Source organism: Pagrus major, chromosome 3 (genome assembly GCF_040436345.1).
Source record: "Pagrus major chromosome 3, Pma_NU_1.0".
In the NCBI taxonomy this organism is placed as follows: domain Eukaryota; kingdom Metazoa; phylum Chordata; class Actinopteri; order Spariformes; family Sparidae; genus Pagrus; species Pagrus major.
Genome location: NC_133217.1, coordinates 6,986,994 through 7,010,653, shown reverse-complemented (window position 1 = coordinate 7,010,653; position 23,660 = coordinate 6,986,994). Strand labels below are relative to the sequence as shown.

The 23,660-nt window shown below is 44.8% G+C and overlaps 1 protein-coding gene across 1 annotated transcript in view; it reads right to left on the bottom strand.

Moving 5' to 3' along the window:
• runx1t1 (RUNX1 partner transcriptional co-repressor 1) overlaps positions 1-21,068 on the bottom strand; it is a 59,032-nt gene extending 37,964 nt beyond the window's left edge. The window contains exon 1 of the mRNA XM_073463150.1: positions 20,571-21,068. Within this exon, the coding sequence (XP_073319251.1) occupies positions 20,571-20,598 (28 nt within the window). The 5' untranslated portion in view covers positions 20,599-21,068. The remainder of the gene's footprint in view (positions 1-20,570) is intronic.
• Between the last annotated feature and the right edge of the window lie 2,592 nt (positions 21,069-23,660).

Here is a 23,660-nt window from a genome sequence, read left to right as displayed (position 1 = left end):
ACTCTTATGAATTTGACAGGTGGCCAATTCTTACATATTGCACCTTTAAAACACAATATTGCATCAAATATATTTCTCTTTTGGCACAAGCTTCTCGTCTGCCATGCCCATAGCTATAAGTCACGTTGCCATGAAGTGAAGTGATGTTCATGTTGCGTGGATCTGCTAGTCAGTGACGTTATGTGAAGTTCGGAAACAAGCAAAAGGACATTAAATAACACAATCTCTACGATTCACCCGGAAAATGTGCTCGTGGATGCCTTCGAGATCTATCACGATCGAGGAAAACCAGAAAGACAGACGACTAACAACGTAACGAATGACTGAATGTAAGGTAGAGGGAACAGAAGAAAAAACGTTGCTCCATCTCAGCCATATTACACAGTCTTCCTCTTCAGACAAGAGTGAGAACAAAAGAGCGAAAAACCAATACAGAGAGAGAGATGGAGTGACAACAGCGGTTTAAATGAGAGGGGAGCAGAGAGGAAAATAAAGAGGAGGAGGAGAAGAGAAGTGGGAAGGTAATATGAGTTCAGAACCGTGGAATTCACATCAAAGAGAAGCTAAAACAGGTCACTGTCTTTACCAGAGTTTTGCCTTCGGGTGAACCTCTCTCTCATATGTTTCTCATTTAAACCCGCCGAACCACCGTTTGAAACGAAGGCCAAGGAAAGACACAAGCGCTATACACCATGTCGTTTTTTTGTTCACATGTGATTTGGCTCATTGAAGAAATATGTTACTTTTCCAGATGCAGTTCAATTCATCTTAATATTTGTATCCCTGCATCACAGTTTAACAGCTTGAGTTTTGGAACACCACCAAGCTATCACTTTCCTCCTCTGCAACACAACAGCTGTAATATTTTCAATCACAAGTCTCCCCGCTCTTCCTATTCCTCGCTCCATTTATTTCTTCTCCCTCTCGCCGGCCACCACTACCTGCAATAACTGATTGTTTCTCTCACCATCAACCCCCTGCCTCCCTCTGGCAACCGCATCCTGCTCTCTCTTTACCACTTCTACAAATTTTCGCCACTCATCCTCGTCGTGCCTCTCCATTCTTCTCTCCATCCAAGCCCCCGAAAAACACCACATGCTCTGGCGGCGGCAGAAGAAGTAGCCTCATTACAAACAAGGAAAATCCATTTGGAGCAGCCGTCTGCTGCCTCTCTGCCCCCCTCTGAACTCTCCAGAGAAGAAGTGCCCCACATCTCTCCTCCTTTCCAGCGCTCTCCTTCTCCTCCTTCTTCTTGTTGTTTTATCATTTGAAAATAATTATAAAATGTAATACTGTAGATTGTGTTTGTGTCCACCTGATGATTGTAGGTCCAATATATACTATCGTTTGAGCTCTGTTTTGTATTTCTGGCTACTATTTAGCAGCTAAATAGCCGCTAACACTGCCTGTCTGACTTGTGGGTCTGGGCTGTAAGTGTTCAGTGTATTAGAGCTTGTTCTCTGAAAACAGCTGCAGCTGGAAACAGCATTGATGAGAGCAGTGAGAGTGGACCAGAATTGTAAAGTTGAGACCATAAAACCATAACAATGTGCTGAAAGATGCTAAAAAGAATACGCTCTGTCATGCTAAAGGGAGAATTGGTCATAATTCTCAACAAGCGTCCCCGTTCACGTTACAAGTTGTCCTGATATAATATAAGGATAATGATTATAGCAGCTTTAATATCAAATTATTTCCCACAGCACTACACTTGTTTCATTTATGTGATACAGAAATCAGATGTTGCTACGAGGCTAAAACAGGGTAGCGACACTAAAGCCGCACTAAAATCTGAAAATAGAAAAGAGAAATTTCTTTGTGTATGGATAATGTATCCAGTACCTGATGGAGACATTTCTCATTTTTGTTTAGTGACCTAAAACTTAAAGTGTAGGTCCATCCAGTTAAACTAATGGATTGGATCGATTCTCAGCAGTGGTTCTTGCAGTTAGGAAATGAATCGCTGCACCACTTCCTGTCATTTTCTCTTTTCTCCTCCTCGTTTTTTCCCCCTTCCACATCCCTCTCCTCCTCTGCCACTGCAGCTCCTTTTTTCCCCCTCTCTCGCTCTGTCTTTTAAAAGCTCTTCTTCATTTCTTTTCACCCCTCGTTCCTCCCTCCAGTGCTCTCTCTGTCTCTCTCTCTCCCTCCCTCGCTCTCTCCTTCTGCTCTGCCATCATCACAACATCTGATTAACATATGTCTGGGCTTTCACTCCCTGTCAGCTTGCAGGCATCTGCACACATGCGCACCCACACAGGCACACGCATTCGCACAGTCTCATGCACCGCGTCTCATGTTCGGGAAGGTGGAAGACGAAACAAAAGGCACCGAAGATTCCCCTGAACCTCCTTTAAACTGCGTTTACCTCCCTTTTGTGTGTACGTGTGTGTGTTTGCGTGTGTGTGTGTGCGCCCACAACAGTGAGGATGAGAGACAAAGCATCTTAACATTATTGCCAACAAGCCTCATACTCCCTAGTGAGCTGCTTAAAATGCCAGTAATGGAGGAGAGAGAGAAAGGGATAAAGTAATATAATAAGACACGGAGAGAGACAGATGAGAGTGAAAATATGTGTGTGTGTGTGTGTGTGTGTGTGTGTGTGTGTGTGTGTGTGCGCTCATAAACAACAGCGATAGCTCCACCAGCTCCCTCGAGACCCGTGGCCCCTGAAAATTACTCCCATTCACATACACGTACGCTCTCTCTTTAAGCTCATATTTCCTTTCATAAACAGACATTGATACGAAGGATTTAGTTTATTCAATAAGCAGCAGTTGGGAGCTTAACTTCATATCTTCCAGTTATTGTAATCAGAGATCTGCTATCGATCACTTTCAGCCCTGGTGCCAGGAAGGCCCGCCATGCTAACCAGCCAGGGCCAGTCAAACTAGGTGATCAGTCGGTTTTCACCTGATAAGGACTCATTGGCTCACGGCACCAATGAAATCATTTTTGTGTGGAAGCGGATGCTGCTGAAGCCTCTTTTCAAGTGAATTGTTCTCACTCCTCTGTCCCAGATTGCCTGGAATCAGTCCCACTTTCACCATCTCGTCCGCAACAAAAAAACATGTAATAACAGAGAGACAGACGCAGGCAGCCAAACAAATACTTTAGTGAGCGGCTCGCCGCAAACACATAATCCAACCGATGGCAACAAAAGCTTAGCAAAACTCCCCGTCCAAATAGCGATGATTGTTTGCATCGGGCTGCGTTTTTTTGTAATGCCTGTAATTCCACCTGTTTGTTATAATGGCATTCCCTGCCATTTGAACACTTTTGTTAAAAAGGGACAAATACATACGGAGGCGCTCGCATCGCAAGTGCCACATTTAGAATTGTATGGGATATGAGGCGTGCTGTGTTAAATGACTCTCTCTGTGCGCGAGCGTGTCTGTGAATGAGCATCAAGGGCTTACTTTATTCAAGTATTAAACAAGTCAACTCGTCAAGAAGCTGCAGCAGCAGCTCCGGCTTAAAGTAAGCGCGCTGCATCCTCGTCTCCTCTCCTGCGACCTAACACCCCCCCCACCCCTCCACCACCACCACCACCACCACCACCACCACCAACACCACCAGCGCCACCGTCAACTCCTTTTCAGGCTGTTAAGGAGTCATTCTCAACATATGGGTTAATATATGTGCTTAAATTCAAAACAGGCGACTAAAAGGCTTTCTTCGTACAGGCGCATTAACAAACTGAATAGCCGCACAATGCTGATGAGGAGAAAACGTTTTGCTAAGGGGATTTCAATGGAGCGCCGAGGCTGTTTTGTGTGGGACGGAGCCATCCTGTGTGTGTCAGCCAATGTGTGTGTGTGTGTGTGTATAAAGGCGGAGGGGGGGGGGGGGGGGGTTAAACTGGCTTCAATAAGAAAGAATGGGAGTGACTTTTTTGTGGAAGACTTGATAAACTCAATAGAGCTTTGGAGGGCCCACTCAATGATGAGTCAATGAGGTGGACTTGAATAGTGGGGGTGATGGAGTGAGACACACACACTGAAGTCCCATGAGACAGCCTCTGGCCGCTCGGCATGTGTAGGCTTAATGGCACAGAGAGAAGGGAAGCAAGCTATGTGCAAAAAGAGGAGATGCAAACGGATGTAAATACAGGGTTGTGTTTGGACACCACATCACCACACACCCAGACATGTCTGCCTCCTTCCCCTCTATTCCCTTCCCTGTCTTCTTTGCCCACTAACCCCTGCTTGTGTGCTGTCTAAAATTGATGTGTGGGTATGTGTGTGTGTGTGCACAGACCCCCACACAGTTTACACCCCAGTGGAGACCATTAGCGATTCTCCACCAGACACTCAGGGAAGACAGTCTGAGAGAGACACTGGAAAAAGAGGCAAAAGTGTAGAGGAGGATGGAGGGGTGGGGGGGACAGAATCAAGAGAAGAAGGATGAGAGGAAGAGAGAGAGTCAGTGACAGACTGGCAGACTGATATACAGACATACACAGATGGGAAGATAAATGAACAGATATTCTGGCAGGGCTACACAATGCTGAGAGAAAAGGAAGAGGGAACATCAGGGCGAGCGTCAGTACTCTTCCTCTCTCCTCTTTTGCAGTCAAAGGATCGACCGAAGATGGCCTCAGCTTTAGTGCAATCTGATGTAACCCGCCAGAAACACAGTCTCAATACTGCATATCAAACGCAGTCATACCCCAGTCATCAAACTGAAGGAGGACGCTTTGTGAAATCTGTCCAAAACGTGTCAGACTTTATGCTGGACACTGAGTGCATCTAACAAACTCCAGTCCGAGCAAGCCATTAATTAAGGGTGTGTTAACAACCTCGTCTCCCTTCAGTAAATGCATTATTTATGGAGAAGATGGAGTAGAGAGGAAGAGAGGAGGAAAAAGGAGACACCTATAAGAGAAGGAAGGTCAACGGATGGATTAAAGGAAGGAAAGGGATGTGGAGGTTAAAAGAGACGTGAAGGAGGAGAGGAGGAAAGAAGCGCAATGGGCCACAACAGGCGCTCCACTGGGCTGCACTCAACTGCACTCTGCCTCCTGGTCACATATTGCCTTTGAGAGTGTGTGTGTGTGCACGATGGCTGCATGTGAACAACAACTCTGGAGGAAGGGAGGTTACATATGGACTCGGCCTTTGTGTGTGTGTGTGTGTGTGTGTGTGTGTTGATGGAAGTGCGAAAAAAACAAGGAAAAAAAGGGGGGAGCTGCAGAAGGAGAGCAAGTGAAAGCGAGTGTAGTCGAAACGGTGCAATCAGCGGAGTAAAAAAGCGAGCGAGAGACTCCCTGTGTGTGCGGCAGGTCCCCAGCCATCTGGACACTCTCCTCCCTCCCCTCCCTCCCCCCTCCGCTCTCCTCCCTCCTCCTTTTCCTCTCCTCTCCTCTGCCGACTGGTGTGCTATTCATGGCGGACCCATTTCACCTTTCAGTGTGTTACGCCCGCTCGCCACAATACATGCTAATGAGGTAGAACAAATGACTTTTTTGCTTTGGGTGCATGCATGTGTGCGGCCCCTGCGCATGGGAGTGTGTGTGTGTGTGTGTGTGTGTGTGTGTGTGTGTGTGTGTGTGTGTGGGTGGATGGGTTGCTGAATTCTTCCAATCTCAGCTGCTCGCTACCGAGCCGCTCGCTTAACTGCTGTAAGAGTTGTTAATGGTTGAGCAGAAGCCATTTTTGTTTTTCTCACCTGAAGGCACAAAATAGCTGCAGATTACGGTCACATGATCAGATGTCCTTATGCACAGCTCCCCAACACATCCAGTAACCCCTTTTCACACAGACTCTAGGGAGCTGTAATTTCAATGCACGTCTCACTGTGCCTCAAGGAGCTACAGCAAATAAACCATATGATCACAATAGGGCATTACCCCATTTCTTTTCAGCCAGCCCTATAAATCCTCACCCACGGCCACCTTCCATTCATCCACCACTGAGTTACTTGGCCCAGTTCCGATCTGATCTGCTCGCCGATGATAAAGTGGAGAGGTGGCTGTCAGCGGAGACAGAGGAGAGTGGAGGAGAAAGTGCACGTTTCCAGCTCTCTGTAACAGAGATGACACGAGATGAATGGGGCACTTGATTTGTCGCAACAGCGTGCGAGACGGCACAACTGACACCGGCGAGAGAAGTGGCGACAGGGAGGAAAAATAAAGAGCAAGTAGGCGAGAAAAAGGGAGCGCCGGTGTGTTGAAAGATTGAGCTGGAGATAGGAGACGGAGGGAAGAGAGGAGAGGTTTGAGAAGAGCAAAAAAAAAAAACAAGGGGAGAAGCGGGAAGAAAAATGGGCAGCGATACCGACAGAATGACTTACAGTTTGTCAAAATAAACTCCCCTTCAAGTCTTTCTTGAGGAGGAGTTGCGACTCTCTGCTCTCTGCATCACTGGGTGGCGCTAACGATACATCTGTACACCTGCCAACTCTCTCTCCTTCCCCTCTCTTCCTCTCTCTCTCTCTCTTTCCATAGTGAATCACTGTGACAGCCCGGCACGGCAGTCATAATTAACCGAGTGCACTAGCTAGTGTAGCGCTCCATGCAACACAGCACAGTGAGCGAGACAGGGAGAAACTCACAGGGATCAGGGTGGACTGAGCTGCCACAAGGTATGACGGTCGTGGCTTTGAGAGCGCGATGAATTATGTGTACATACAAGCAGACATGTAGTGTGTGTTTTCATCTGATTGTCGGCTCAATGACAAAGATAATGAGGGTGCGTTACTGTACAAGTGATTCTTAAGGGTGGGGAAGAGAAAATGACTCAGCTGAGGATGGGTATTGCTGCTTGGCTGCTGATGAAGTCAGCGTTAGGCTATATGGTACCAAATGATCCCAAAAAAGTGCTGCTGTCCAAATTTGTAAGTGTTCAAGAAGAGGAGTTATTTTTAAAGAGTTGAAATGTGTTCAGAAAGCATTATGGATGACTTCCTGTGCAGCAGTACCTTTATTTTTGACAATGGCATTATCTTGTCAATATTATTCAAAATTCTGACTCTATGTTTTTCTAGGCTAAAGCCAGAATTCTGAAAAAAAGTTAAACATGTTCAGTGGCTCTAATCCTCTCCTATAAGATTCACATGTAAATGTAACTGCTTCAGTCAGTCAGTCTCTTTCCTACTACCTCCCGTCCCTTTTAGGAAACCCATTTGCTTCTAGGCTGCATTTTCTACACGTGAAACACAGATTTGTCCTGCAACAGCTGTGGAACAAATTGCATTATTATTAAGTTTATTTTATAACACCCAAGCCATCCAATTAAACCATCCAATTCTCCTTATCAAAGCCATGGTTCTCCAAAACACGAGTGACTTCCATGGATGTAACTGTTTCCATAAAAATAGCTCTAAAAATCAGTTTCACAGCAGTTACGATGCACTAATGGAAACGGTGCCACAATTTCTTTAACTTGTACAGCAACAGGAACCAGACCATTCCTGGCTCCACTCCCGGCCCCCGGGGCCCAGGGCCCAGCCCAAGTCACCACACAATGGGCCGGCAGAATGAGAGGAACCGCCGGCCATCCAGAGATAGCCCCGCTGGTCAGGAACCAGAAAGGGAACCAGAAGGAATCTGGGAGGGGGGGGAGAGGATGGGAGCCTGAGCAGAGGATGCAAACCCACGGAGCGAGGGAGAAGAGAAGGGTGGGGATGGTTGGCTGGTCGGGGTCAGGATGTGTGTGAGGGGGACAGTGATTGTGTGTGTGTGACAGATAATTTTGCACTGTTCTTGTTCCCATGAAACTATCACAAGCGTGCAAACATGTTATACTACCAGGATGTTTTTGCTTGTTTTCGGGTAATTAAAGTTAGAACAGCGACTGTGGGATAAAAGGCAGATGGAGAATAGTTGATGGATGAGGGAGGGGCGAGCAGGGAAGTGGCGGTGGAGCCGTTGACCCTACCGTCCTGTCTCCTGCCTTGGGTGTGCGGTCTGTGAACTACTAACTGAGACAAACATAACAAAGTGGGAAAAGTGAATTAGGCTAGAAAGAGGTCTAAACGTGACCCAGGTCCTCCTGACCAGACCTGCTCCCGGCTCTATTTTGGGGGTCTCTAGGGAAACACATACACGGTGCCCACTGTTTCCATGACAACAGGTGGAGCAGATATGCTCTCCCAACTGTCAAAGTACATATGAACACACGTATGTGCACACATATGCACGTACAAATTTTACACATATACACAAGCAGTGCAGAGACAAGAGAGTGTGACGGGGCTTGTTTTCAGCACTTTTTCAGCTGCTGTCTTCGCTGGAATGACGGAGAGAGAAACAGAGAGTGAAAGAAAAAGAGACAATTACAGCGGAAAGGAAAGAAAGATAAAACACAGAGGAAACAGGAAAGTTATTGGCCAGTATGACTGCAGTTGTTCAAGGAAAGAACTGTTTTGTTGCCAGTTACAGTGACCAATAACTCAACTCACTAACACATTAAGATTACCAAGTACGACTTCTCTTTTCTCATTAACAAATGGTTTTCACCTGTCTTCAGGCTGTCACTCACAATTATTTCACTATTGATTAATCTGCCAATTATTTTCTAGATTCGTCAATTAATCGTTTAGTCTATAAAATGTCAGAAAATTGTGAAAAATCCTAGTTGATGTCTTTAAATGTCAGGAAATCTCCATCTTTGAAAGGCTGAAAACAGCATCCTCTGCCAATGAGACATATTATGTTTATTTTCAGGTTCATAATTTTATTCTGGGTTACTACTAGAATAGGTTTACATGCTTAAGTGCTCAAAAAACACATTAGTCTTCTCATACTGTCCAGTGCTGCAGCACTTCATTCCCCCTCTGTCTGAAACTCTCTGTTTCAGTCTCTTTTAGGCCACGCCTCCTGAATACACAGTCTGCTCTGATTTGTCAGCTCACACATGCCTGAGCCAGCACCGCTAACAACAACAGAGCAGCTGTGCTAAATCAATTCTAACGTGCCAAACTAGTAGCTAGGCATTAATTAATCAAATGTGTGACATGGTGACGTGGTGTGATGTCACTTAGTCACAGAGTTAAAGGTGGGACTACTGACGAGGCGTTTCAGGAGCAGTGTTTTCTGTGGGAGAGAGGACTTTCAAGATCTTTTACATGAACTGTGAACCTATAAAACACGAAGAAAACGAACAAAAAGGTGATTTTTTTCTTTAACTAATTAGTTGACTAATTGTTGCAGATCTCCTTGTCTTGCACTGAACCAGACTGTGTCTGGCTGGTAAAATGAAACGCTGTGTCCTCGCCTCTTCCTCTGACACAAGTGCACCATTACTGCTGCTCACAGGCACTAGAGAGAGACTGTACAACCTTTCCTAGCACTCAACAGCATAAAAATTGATGGTTTTAGGGGGATAGAGGGATGTCAGAGTGCGGATGTGAATGTGTGCATGAATTTGTAGTTGTACATCCATCTGTGCTTACAAATGTGCCTGTGGGGGAGGCATTACTTGTGTGCTATATCGTCGCTTCTAAAAAACTACAGTAAGATACTGTTCTGCAAATTCCTGAATTTCATTTTCTCACACCGTCACATTAATATTCCAGATCCTGATTTCATTTGCAGGGTATGAATGAAAACACTGGCATGTTTCAAATGAGGAAGAAGCAATACATTTAAAATTGCTCCCCTCCCCCCAAACGCAGGAGCTGTTTTGTCTTCGCTCACATATAAAAAAACAAGCGTTAGCCTCTCTATCCATCTTCGTGAAATAAGACAGCCTCACACTGGCAATCATCTGAAAAGCAAGAAGTTATTTTAGCTGCAGGCTGTGTCACATTTTACAAGCTTTCTTCCATATACTGTGAATACAGCATTTTCCCCAACCTCTTAATTCCCAGTTGCACTATAATTTTCTATTACAGTACAGCAGCTATATATAGATATACTGCGGCTTGCATGTAGCTGTGGTTAAGACTTGTTGTGTGAACTCCTTGACATGGACTAGTTAAATATAGGTTGACTGATTTCACATGTTATTTTTCCTCAAATGCTGAAAAGCCTCCAGCGCGGAGGCAGTTTAACATTAGCGGCTGTCTAAAAGAGAGACGGAGGATCTCGAAAACACATTAGAGGTCTGAAAGCTGAAGCTCGGCAATTTGGAAACTCATAAATGTTGTTTAACGTCTCGTATCTCTATCTTTCTTTTGTCAGTCTCTACCTCCATCTCCCTCTGTTGCTCGACTCTGTGGCTTCTGGCGTCAGTCTGCAGTGGTTTGAAGAGTCACTCGCAGATGTGCGCCGCTTGCTTTTCTCTCTGTCTCAGGGTCTTGTTCTCCAACTGGCACAGGCGAACAGGCTTACATCAGACACACAGACCTCACTCACCCTGCTTAATAACCTGGCTTTTATTCCAAAAGTCCCATTTCCCACTGGTCTAGCTGAGCGCCTGTGCCCTTAATTCAATCAATATTTGCAAATGTTTGTATCCAAATTTCATTCGAGCAGCACCCTCTGCATGATGGATATCATATTCTGAAACAAATCTTCATCTCCTTCCCATTTCGTCACCTTGCTTTCACCTCACTACACCTCTCGTCTCGTCCCCCCCGATCGCCTTCCTTTATCACCAGTCTCTACTTTCTGCTCCCCACCCCCTCCTGTAATCACAATCTAATCCTTTGCAATCAATTCCACATGAAGACACCACCCGCCCTCGACATGCTCACGCACACAGTGAGCAAACAGAGGTCCCAAAGACACAAAAGCAGCAAACACCCGACTCAACCCTCATCTCAACACACTATTACCTGCAGAGAGATGATTTCTGTTGCACCAAAACCACTTCAACTACTGACACAACACTTTAGATTAAAAAAGAGGAGTTGAATGAAAGCAGGTAAATGTGTGGCAGGGCGTTAAATTATTAAAAACAACTGATCACGATTTAGCTACAAGTGTAATCCCTTTTATATGGTAATGGTAAACAAACATGGGATCAGGATAAACACACACATATGCTTGCACCAGTGTGTGTGTGTGTGTGTGTGTGTGTGTGTGCGTGTCCTCCACCCTTGATCAGCTGGTGACTTAGTCTTGTTATTGTCCCACCAGCCAAAAGCCCCGGGCAGTGCACGACTAATGCATTAGTGTCTTTGGCAGTTAGGGGCATCTGTCGTGTGTGGGTACATGTGTTTGTGTGATTGTGTCTTGTAGCCTTGGGCAAAGTGGCAAAACCAAAGATTTGTTATATCCAAATAGAGAGCCAGTGCATGTGATGCAGCTTAAGAACTGATGCAGGTCTGCCAACAAACATTTTCTGCAAAGTATTTTGGTATAACAACAAGAAAACCCTTTTTATAGTTGCCCAGTTTTTTAGTCTCTGACTTGTTTTTTATTGCAAATCTGGCCTTAACCAAAGCTCTATTCACTTAAAGGGGCGCTGTGTAGTTTTAGAGAAGAAATTCGAACTCAGAATTTGAATGTTTACAATATTAATGAGGTAATAATGCAAACTGACAAATATTTATCTTATAGAAAGGTGGCAGGGTCCGCCAAATATAAACAAAGTGAAACAGTATGAAATTGTGTTGTCCTTCAAGGTCAGTTTGTTTATTCAGTCATGAAATTGAAGAGAGTTTGTTTATTTAGTTTGTTTAGTCATAAAAAAGACATTTTTCTCTTCTGATTAAAATTTCTTCCCAAAAACTACGTAGTGCACCTTTAAAGTCGATGTTTAGAGAAACCTTTCACTCTGACGAACTGGTAAAAATGTTCCATGCTGTGGTCTCAAAAAGTGTTTTCATGCTGCACTTTACCGTTAATGTTCATTTCACAAAAATTCTGTGAGACTGTGTTGTGTTACAGGAACAACATCGGTTTAATAGAAGATAATTGGCAGCAACAATGAGCTCAGCATGCTCTTGTTAAGCGGTGAAATGACAAAAAGTAGGACAAGGGCATGTGATGGAATGAGTGTGCGTATGTTGTGCTCGTGCATAGAAGAAACAGAGGCGAAAATGAGTATTTGGGAGCTCGGTGTGTATCAAAAACTCATCAGGAACCATTGTACACCGCCTGACATGGCAAAGCTCGGCATGCCTTCATTTTAGATTGACAACCCCGCCATATGGTGCTGAGCCGTGTGTCTTTGTCTGCATATTCAACTTCTTACTGTCTGTGAGAGAGCGATCCGGTGAGTGCACACCTGTGTGTCTGTTTATAGATGTGTAGTTCAGCTCTCTCTGTGTGTGTGTGAGACGGTTAAATTCGCAAACATAAAGTTGCAGCTGCACCACAATACGCGATCCCTGCGCAGCTGTGAATTATTATGTGGACAATTTAATATTGCCAAAGAGGAAACAGCAAATTAAGATCATAGTTTTGCTGCGCTGCTAAAGTGTGCAGCAGAATGTTTCAGTGCATTCGCTCCCAAATAAACATGTCTTCTTCCTACAAGCGAAATGACACGATACATCTCTGAGCCTTCGAGTAGCAGCTTTACGCTCTTCACTCCTAAATGGGTAGTAGAGGTGCAGACAGGGACCCAAGGGTCCCACTCAAATGCTCTCGCTAAAGCATCCTCAAACTAACAACTAGGCAGTAATTTGTCCTCTCACAGGGGAGGCATAAAAAACAGGACTCCAAATTCTTTGCAGTTATGGAAAAAGTGAAGAGAGAACGAAAAAAGAAAAAGCCAAAATACTTTATCTCCCCCTCTAACTGAAAGTTATTACATTTTCTGAATGGTATGACTTTCTAATGGTTAGCACATGTGAATATGTGTGCACAGAGAGAGAGCAGTAGTTGAGGCTAAGTTAATAGCACAAGCAGAGGGGGAACTGGGAACCCTTGGCTTATAAAGGATACTTGTTTCCCTGCCGCACCGAAAACCAGATGTTGATAAAGAGACATAGGGGGAGGAGAGAAGACAGATGGGCAAGAAATTACCGTCACTAGGGCCAAACATCTTGAAACATCTGCAAAAAAATTTCGGACCTTACAAGGGTAGATGGATTTATGCTCTCTCCTGGATTTTTATTGCTCCGTGAGAGCCCTTCTCCCTCCTGCGCTCTGAGCCGTCTCGCAGTTTTACCAGGACTAAAGAGTTTCGCCGCAATCTGGAGCTGTTTAAATCCTGGAAGAAGCTCAGATTCTTCCACAAATGGCTTTATCGTGTAGAGAAGACAAACACGTCCGCACACTGTAAGAGCCATAAAACTTCAGAAGGCGGCCCGGCGGTATCAAGTCCATACAGATCCACCATCACGCCGACTGACTCGATATGAAACACTATAAATGTCAAGGTACATTGCAATACAGACGCCGGTGTGTGTGTAGATGTCCGCGCACACGCGGGCCGAAAAACATAACTCATATCATATTTCTAAAAGTGGAGTTTGGTTGCCATGGAGACACATCATCTTAGCTACTATGAAACGCGCAGCTGAGGATGACATGTCCATATGGTGAGAGTACGACAGAGGGGAAGAACAGATGCTTTGATGAAAGGGCTGTCAATCGCAAATCCATAAGAGCAGCTGGGGTCATGAATGTATATCAGATGACAGTACAGACACAGATAGATAGATAGATAGATAGATAGATAGATAGATAGATAGATAGATAGATTGTCTCTCCATGTTCTAAGGTTTTCTATCTGTTACTATCTGAGGATAGGCAGCTCTTGAGATCTCTCTCTATTCATCGACACACAGCCTCACACCTAATCCTCACTCAACCCACCTCTTTTTTTTTTTTTTTTACTTAACCACCATTTTCAAGCCAGAAAACCAAGACTTTTTTATCCCCTTTAAGAAAGAAAAACCCACTCAGTGTGATTATTCTGAACATAATCTTTTTTTCGGGGAGGTGAAAAATGCCATCAAATATAATTTTTGTTGAGGTAAAATGAGAGTGTAATTTCTTCCCCGGCAAAGACTGTATCGACTGCGGGCATTCAAACACTTAGCGGGGTGGCTAGCGACAATCCTGGCTATTGAAGGTTGGGGATGTGAGGAGGAGATGCTGCGGACAGGATGCACTGTAAGTTAAACAAAATGAGGCTGTTACTCGGCCCCATTTCGGGGAAAATGGACCAGCTCCTTCCACTTCTTTATGTAACCCCCACTGTCTCCTCTCCCGCTCTCTCTTTGCACCAATTTCCAAAATGGCCCTTCCTCGAAATAATTGACACTCTGCGTTTATCATCCGAGGCACCTGCTGTCGGTTTGACAACAAGACAATCGGACGGAGCGAGCGGCCGTCGTCCCATTGTCCCACCTCCCTGTTTGTCTGTGACACTAACTGACAACAGCTGGAAGCCCTCTCTTCCTACAATACCCATCATGCAAGTCAAATTCAAGCCCACAAAAGAAAAGGGCCTCATTATTTGGCTGCAGTGGTGTGATTTTAACCAGCAAAAGGGAGGAAACAATGATTTAGTTGTGTCTGCCGATGGTAGATAAAAGGCTCGGGCGACTAGAAGTCCTAAAAATGACAGTGGATGTGTCCGCCCTGCAGTTGTCGACTGTATTTTATTATGAATATTAAAGAAACGCAGATGTGTGTTGGCTGTTTGCACCCACTCACACTTACACCCATGTTCTGACACACATATCTGAGCACACACTCTCCTCCTCCTCGTCTTCTTGTTCTCTCTCTGGCTGTAATTGACTGAACACGTCAATACTCAGAGGGGAAAAAAAACAGAGGGTCCACTGTCTGCATCTATTGATTGGCTCTCCTCTCTTTCTCTTTCTCTCTCTCTCTCTCTCTCTCTCTCGCCCTGTCTGCTGATCTTAATTACACTTCTTTTTACCAGGCTAGCTGGGGCTCCACTCCAGCGGCTGCCCTTTTCATAAAGTGTACCGTCCAAATCCATACATCAAAATTAATGAGAGCGAACCGAGCTGTAAATCAAACATCGGGGGTATCCGAGCTGATAAGCAGGGATGGTGATCGTAAATTATGTCCTGTTTTCAAAAAAAGTATCAAAAGGGAGGAAAGAGAATTATTTTCACATGCTCATGGAGGTTTAACGTTAACAATGTCGGATTTTTATGGAGGAAGCAACCTCGATTTAGGTGATTAAAACCGCTAAAGCATGACAGGACTGAGGTGAGGCTTCTCCCCACCCTCGCTCTCCCTCTTTCTAGTTCCTCTCTCTTTGTCTCTTTCTTTGTCAATTTGTCTGATTTTCTGCCTGCCTGTTTGTTTGTTTTAAGAGCTGTCTGTCTGCGCCCACCCCTCCAACCTCTCTCTCTCTCTCTCTCTCTCTCTCTCTCTCTCTCTCTCTCACACACACACACACGCACACACAGGGACAAAAAATGACTTTTATGGCCAGGTTTTATGGACTGGTAGCGAAGCAAGCCGGTCTATTCTTCAACAATCGTCCTCTCGTGAACTGGGGAGGAAAAAAAAGGGCTCCTAATCGCACAGTTTCACAGCTCATACTCGCCATCAATCAAACCTGTCTGTTGTGTGAGAGCTTGTGTGTGTGTCTGTGTGTCTGTGTGTGTGTGTGTGTGTGTGTGTGTGTGTGTGCGCACCCTGCCAACATCCCAAACCTTTCCTGAATCACAAAACAAAGCTATTAGAGATGGCAGTGCGGTGATCTCCTTCCACATGTGCCCACACACGTCTCCCTTTCATGTCACAAAAGACATGAAAAAGCACGCACAAACACACACAATACACACACACACACACACACACACACACTTCCTCTTCCACCACTTCCCCTTCCACTGTCTAATTTTTAAAATGTAAATTGGCTGACAGGTGAATATCGAGGAGGTGAGTGATAAGGGGTAACATCTTCACTCGGCCACATTATCGCCGCGCCACATCGCTAAGAAGTGCCTATTCAATACCGTTACCTTTGGCAGAGCGCAGGGAGACACACACTTTTGTGTGTGTCCTTTTGTATTCCTCAGACATCCTCCATAGACACCTATGTGTGCGCTCACACTCACACACACAGTCACAGAATCACACCCAGTGGCTTATCTTTTGGAATAAGAAAAGGGGGCTTGTCAGGATGGCACATTGTACGAATGTGTGTGTGTGTGTGTGTGTGTGTGTGTGTGTGTGTGTGTGTGTGTGTGTGTGTGTGTGTGTGTGTGTGTGTGTGTGAAGGGAAGGCAATGTGCATTAGGGCGATTACAATATCAGGCGACTCCAGATGGAGGCAGGAAAATAAACAGTGGGAGAGAGAGAGCGAGAGAGAGAGAGAGAAGGGGAAAGACATCATGAGAAGGAGCCTAAGAGAGAGATTCTGCGTGTGTGTGTGGCAGCCTGTCTGTGTGCGATACAGTTTGAGAAAGTGAAGTTAATTAGCAACTCAATCCCAGTCTATATACAGACGACTGTGTGTGTGTGTGTGTGAGAGAGAGAGAGAGTGTATGTGTGTGTTTATGTTGTCCTGCACACGTCTATCAGCATGTTTTAGTCCAGGAACTATGATGTAGATACAGTGAGCTGTCTAAAAACTACATTTTCCAGCTGTCAGTCTTTAACTGCTATTTTGCAACAGTTGAGAAAAGGACAAAGAAGAAGAAGAAGAAGAAGAAGGAGTCAGATTGCATCATTTTCAGGACCCGATCTATTATAAACACGATCTCCTCTTTGCTTCCTAAATGTCTCCAAGTGTAAAAACCTCTGAAGAATGAATCGTCACACTCTGCCCTGTTGGCCTCTTCTTCACTCGCCCTGTAAGTCTCATGTTATCTGGCGTAAAAACACGAACAAGGCCAATAAAATCAGTTTGTAGTGCTCACTGTTGACTTTGACATTAAATAAGCCCCCCGTAAAGGCCAACTCACGACTACAATAAAACAAAGACCTCTTGCTTTTGTGAGAGCACACTCGCACTCACATACACAACCTTGCACAAGCACACGCACGCACACATACATGCAACTCCTTTTATGCCACTGCTGCTCTTTCATGGGTGATGAAATTCAATAAGCAGTGAAGAGAACTGCCCTCTCGCTGATAACCATCAATGGGCCTATCGATCTACAAGGGCAAGTGTGTGTGTGTGGAGGTGCCTTCACGCACACACACGCACACACACACACACACACACACAGATTCTATCTATAATTCACTCTGGGACTTGGTAAGAGACAGCTCTGAATAATCAGAACAGATCTATACATCTTGAAGGAGTGCACGGATCAGTGGTTTTAGTATCCAATTCCACTGCTGACATTTGCCCTCTGATTGCAGGGCTTCAAATACAACCTGTGCCTACTTCAAAACACTCCAGCGTCCTCATCTTTATTCTCATTTAAGCAACTGAAACTGAGGGTTGATTATTGATTAATCAATTAATCATTTAGTCTGAAAAAATAACAAAACATTTTCAAGAATGCTCATCACGGTTTCCCAGAGTCACAGATGACGACCTTTAAATTACTCATAAATGACAGAGAAAGGCAGCAAATCCTCACATTAATTAACCTGAAACTAGCAAATGTTTTGTATTTTTGCTTGAAAAATGACTGAAATGATGCATCGGTTATCAAAAAAGTTGACTTTTCATTTCTTTCGATCGTCATTCCAGCTCTGGAGGTTATTACGTTTTAAAACAAAATCCAAAGAACGATGATTATTGTACGTTTTTCTTGTTTTTCCTCCAGTGACAGAGCAAAAAAAACCCCTCCAAACTCCAAGACAAGAACTGAATAATACGGCAAACAAACACCCCAAAACTCTCCAACTCTTAAACATACATACAGCATTTATAGCATTTATAGTGCAGCCAGTGTTCTGCAGACTAGAATCTAAAAGACAGAACATCTAACTGATCATTTAGCGCCACCGACATTCAAGAAATTGGCTCAGTTAAAACAAAATGAAGCAACACACGTGATGCATCATAAAATCTTACTGCAGCATCATCCAATACCCACTATTTCCTTCGGTCAGAGAGCATTTATATCGACGTGTAGCTCTGAGAAAGTCGAGCCGAACAGCTGAGACAGAAATACACAAGGGGGCTTCATGATGTAGCTGGCGTATTAACTCTGTTGAGTCATCATCACTTATTCACCGTATAGCAAACTTGGACCGCGTCCAACGTCTGTGTGTCACACTTAAAAGGAGCTCTTTGTAATTACATCACAGCGCCGGAGCCTCGACGTGACGCTGTGCTGAAGGAGGAATCAGTGTTTTTCCCCTTTGAAATAACAGTAATTCATTGTTGAATTGAGGCTGTGATCTGAAAGCTGTGTTTGGATGTAAACCATTAGAAAGCTATCATCTGTGGTAAGAGAATGCAAATAATCAATCTAACAGCGAGAGTGTGTGAGTGTGTCACTGGCACGCCACGCTGCTGTCGACACATGCATCACTTTCTCAACCTGCCAGCCAGGGGTGTGTGAGTGTTTGTGTGTGTGTGTGTGAAGGCGAGAATAAAATGGTTGCCATCATTTTTGCAAGGCCACGTCCGTGTCTGTGAGCAGCGGTCTGATGCATTTGACCCTATAGCCTGAGAGCTGGTGGGGGAGGGGGAGGGAGAGGGAGAACAGGTGTGAGGCAGGCTGGTGGCTGGGCAGATGGCCCCGAGAAGAGCTAGCTGATGCTGCAGCAGAGCCTGGACCGCAGAGAGTTAGCAGCTAATACAAGCCTGTTTATACAGCGTGCGTGTCCACACACACACACACACACACACACACAAACACAGTGATAACCTGCAAACAGCACTTATCATTTACTCTCCCCTCATCACCAGCTTTGTTTACCTTTCATTTACTCCTTCTCTGCCTCCCTCCTCTCTGTCTCCCTCTCTTTATCTCTGTAAACACACACACTCCAGGTAATGGTCTTTTCAGTCAAGTCACTACTTTAATGGAAGTCCCAGTGGTTCAAGAATGGGAAAAAAACAACAACAGATGACACAATAAACGACAGCCAGGGTAACCAATTCAGACAGGATGACCACTGCAGTAAATATAATGATAACTTCAAAAAAAAATCACAGCAGGAGGAGCAGGACTTCCTCATTCTGAAATGCTGATATTCTCTGCTTTCTTCTTGATATTCACAGCATACATCAATGCAAAATGTCCATAAACAACTCTCCTTTTTTTCTTCCTACATCCAAGCCTTTGAGAGGAGTTAACAATCACTCTCTTGGATGCCGACAAAGCTTCGCATGGGACCATTCGGCATGCGTAAAAAATGTCCAAAGCCCTGTGGGTTTCCAGGAGATATTTTCCTCCCTCTCTAATCCGAGCCGTGAGAACAGTCGGGCAGCATCAACAGAAGGTTGCGGCCCCAGCAGCCTCCCTCCCTGCAACCCGCACGTCTGCGCTTTTCCCAGTCGGGGCAAAAAGATCCCCACCGGAGTAAAATATAGTCCTAAACCCTTTAATTTCAATCCTACGCCACTCAATTAAAAAAAAAAAAAAAAAAAAAAAAATGCAGGTTTTCTTTTTTTTTCTTTTTGCGCTTTTCGATGACAAAGTCGCAGCGGGTGGAAGAGATGGAAACTTCACATGGATTTGGGAAGATGCGTTTGACAGTTGTGACAGAGCTCCGGAGGATGTTTTCAAATGAAAACTGTGGAAATGCAAAGAGAGGAGAGGGAGAAGGAGGAGAGGCTGTGCGCTGAACACTGAGGGATGGCAAAGACGCTGCATCCAAAAAAATAAAAAAATCTTTCCAGCAAAACTGCAAACATCAACAACCACAGATTCTCAGCGCAGAGCAGACTGATTTAAGACAAAATATTAGAAATTAGTCAACATTTGTCCTCATTCAGGGATGATCTGAGCGGACTTCACTGACTTGGTGTTATATGATTTTTTTAATTTAAAAACCTGCATGCTCTCAGCCCTCTGTGGCACATTGTATGCCGTGCTCTCCTCGACATAAACTAAATCTGAGTGTCTTTCAAGGGAAGGCTGCTTCGCTTCTAGAAAAATGGTCTCGACGGATCGGGAGGGAGAACTTGATCCATGAACTGAAGTTGCCTGTTGCCCGAAAACAACTCTGCACCCTGGACTCACGCTCGTGAAATGATTTCTGCTTTTTCTGCTGCAACTTCACCATTTAAACAATTACATTTATTTGTGGGCAGCTTATTGTACTTCTGATTACACAAAAATTAGACATTTACTGAAGATCCGAATACGGAAACGCTCTTAATTTGGGTTGTGGATCAATACTCGATCTCAAACTCCATTCCCTTTCTTTAATAACTGTAAATTCATTAATGCAAAAAAAAAAAGAAAAAAAAAAAAGGAAATCAATTTTCACTGCTCAGCCTCAGATCTATTAGAAATGAAACGTGTTTGAACCACAACATTCACTATTACGCACAGCACACACGCACGCATTGCTCGCTCGTCTGATACGTTTGCCTCGTCAAACAATAAGAAAATAACACAAACAGAAATATTTCAAGCAACAACGTGATTGTTGGCTCTATGCGTGGTCTGTTTTTACACAAATCGCCCCACGTCTATTTTTCTTTCTGCGTAAAAAACAAAACACAAACCATAAATGTCAAATTCTCTAACGCTCAGCAGCCTTTTCGTGATATTTTTCCCTTCATTTGGCGCACACATGTCTATATAAGGTCACAAAACACTCCAAGCCAATGCGTAATTGTGGAAAATAGAGCAGGAGAGAGGCCACTTACACTGAAAAGAGGCAGAAATTCCCACCATGCGGTACGTTGATGTGAGAGGGCTAAATAATTTCCAGTCCCTTTGACTCCGCGCAAGGTCCCCTCGGTGATCCGCTCGTATCGGGAAGACGAAAGCTACAGAGTCCGGCCAGCTCTCAGGGGCTCTGGCGGTGTACTTCCAGCAGCTCGGAAATGTGGTTCAAACTCCGACAAAAGAAGAAGGGCAGCTCACGGCTCGCAATAAGTGGTAAGTCACTGGGGGGATATTCGGGATGGGAGAGCCGGGAGTGTTGTAAAAAAAAAGCGCAGAGGCAGAGCAGGAGGAGAGATGACACAAGAGATGGAGAGGAAGGAGGATGCAGCAGTGCGCGGGGCACCCGTCTGGTTCTCTGTCCGTCTGTCGCTCTTTTCCTCAAAAAAATCCTTTAAACGTAGAGTCGCTCTGTGTTGTAGAAATCGCTTCTTGAATGTGAGAATTCACGCACACACCCTCGGTCACGGTGCTCCTTGTTTTCTGCTTCTCCGTTGGCGTGGGGAAGAGGAGTAGCGGCGCTCTGCCTCCAGTCGGCGGTGCGCAGCAGAGCCAGGTGGCGGTGGGCGGGACTGAGGCGCTGCTGAGGAGGAGGAGGAGGAGGAGGCGACTGGGCAGCAGCCAGCATCTGTATGCGTCCTAAAACAGGTTGGAAAACGCAGGGTCAGGTCAAGTCGAAGTGTTTTCTACTGTGCCACTGGCTCCCGAAGCTTTTTCACGTCGTGGGCTCACAGGGAGATTAGCTGCCTCTGAGGTTTCTTATCCAGAGAGTGTGTGTCATCACATATTAGTGAAGAATTAAAGGATGGGTTCACATTTTTTTTTAAGTCTCAAATGCCCATATGTAGCCTATATTAAATGCATCACCGGTCAAGGTGACTTCTCCGGAAATCTCTTCCCAATTTAATTCCTAAGTAGGCGATAGGGGACTAAATCCACTTTCCTCATTCAGCCCAGAAATGCATCCTGTAGTTCAGCCAAAGTTGAAGTGCAGCTTCAGCATTCTGAGTTCGACAGTTAGTTTGCATTGCTAAGTTTTTAATCTTGACCAAATGTCCCCCGAAGAGATGAAAACATTCAATCCATCCAAAGCAATCAGGAAACTAATACATGAAACTAACATTGACACCATATTTTCTTTTCAATAGTGTGATGTTTGACTGGCACTCTTTACATTATGGCCTCTTCTTCTGCAATGGGCTTCATGGCACCTTACTGAAGAATAATCTCCACCAGCTGATTATCTCGGTGGGCCCAACTTCTGATTTTAATTTGTATATTTATTTCACTGACTTTCTGGAAAGTTGTGTATAGAAAAAGAATAGTCGTGTAATAGAAAAAATAACTCAACTTAACTTTGGAAGATTGCCACTTGATTTATATTTCTGGGAAGACTGTAAATTGCTGGATATGTCCCTTTATCGGGATCCACACCAAAAGTTAATGGGCTCTATTCTGGGCTGAGACCCATCCTCCATCTAAGTTTTGTGGAAATCCATACACTAGTTTTTGTGTGTTCCTGCTGACAAACCAACCAACCAACAAACATGGACGTGAGTGAAAACTTTCTCGGCAGAGGTAATTATGAGGGGCTCTCCTTACAGCCAGTATGGACAGGAGTCTACATACTTGTCCCTTGCATGGATCATGAATCAAATCAAAATGACGACATCTTGTTGTACTTAGCACAATCACCTTCCAAAGAAAAGCTGAAACATAAAGATGCAGGTAGTGACAGACATCTTTGTAAAGTTGCTCTTCACATTTAGTGTCCATTTTCTTCTCTTGAGGTGAAGAAGCCACTTAGACCGTCACATCGAATATAAGGTAAGCGGATGCCCCGCAGTGCCTACGCATACACCCTCTGATGAAAATATTTGCGTCACACGGGCCTTGGCGGACCCTGCCGCACTCATGGACATAGAAAGTCTTGAAAAATGTGAACCTTTCCTTTAAATCTCCGTTGGTTTCATATGGGGACTTCTAAGTTGTTGACACCAGTGATCAAAAATACTTAAAGTGAATCAGCTTATTTATTCATTTTTGCTTGGGACCCTTGGAGTGTCCTCATGTACCCCTTGTGGTCCTTGGACCCCACTTTGAGAACCACTCTCATAGACAGCAGTGGAGTGTCGCGTACAAGAACCAGCCAGCTGAGTGCTTGAGGAGCTGGTTGGCTGTTGTGTGAGTGCGTGTGCGCAAAAAGTAGGACTGTGTGATGCGTGCTTGCACCCACACCCACACACACACACACACACACAGGCACACACACCGACTCTATCTTTCCCTCAGCTGAAAAAGGCAGAGACAGGCTGGCCTGCAGTAACCTAAGGCAAACACTTTCCCCGGACCATCTGGAAGTCATCTCGCCCGCAGAGCCAGTGAAAGCACAGAGCAGAAGCTACGTTTACAACTCGGTGATAACAACCGGTCCTTTTCAACTGCATGGTTGAACAAGTCATGCACCATAGCCCGTTCATAACATCTCATAAATTAAAATATTCGATTCTGTTCAGCAGTGCGACTGTACAAAATAACATTTTGGTGGTTTTTGCGATAGTGACTTCACTTCTGTTCATTTCCGATTCGACACAAAGGAGACAACTGAAAAACAAACAAGTAATTCTGTAAGTTTTTACCATCAAAATGGGTCGGCTTGTGGAGCATTGTCACAACTACAGTCACATCACATCTTCTGCTTTTGTGTGTCGTCTACTGTATGTAAAACATCCAGTGGGTTGTTAGCGTACCATCAGCGCGGAGCTCATTGTTCCCTCAATGCAATCTCTGTGGGGAAAAGATGATGCCATTAATCGCAATTGTTTGCAACAGTGCCATTGTGAATTTCTCTCCTTCACTTCATCTTTCTCTCTCTCTCTCTCTCTCTCTCTCTCTCTCTCTCTCTCTCTCTCTCTCCTTCTCCCCCCCACATCTCCCCCTATCTGGAGTGTTTCAGCGGTGGGTTGCATTGTGCTCTCAAAGGGAATATGGATTGATACAGTCTCTGGCACTCGCACAAGCACAGAGCAAGGACTCGGTGCTCCACTTCCATTTTTACAGTCTGGGGCCTT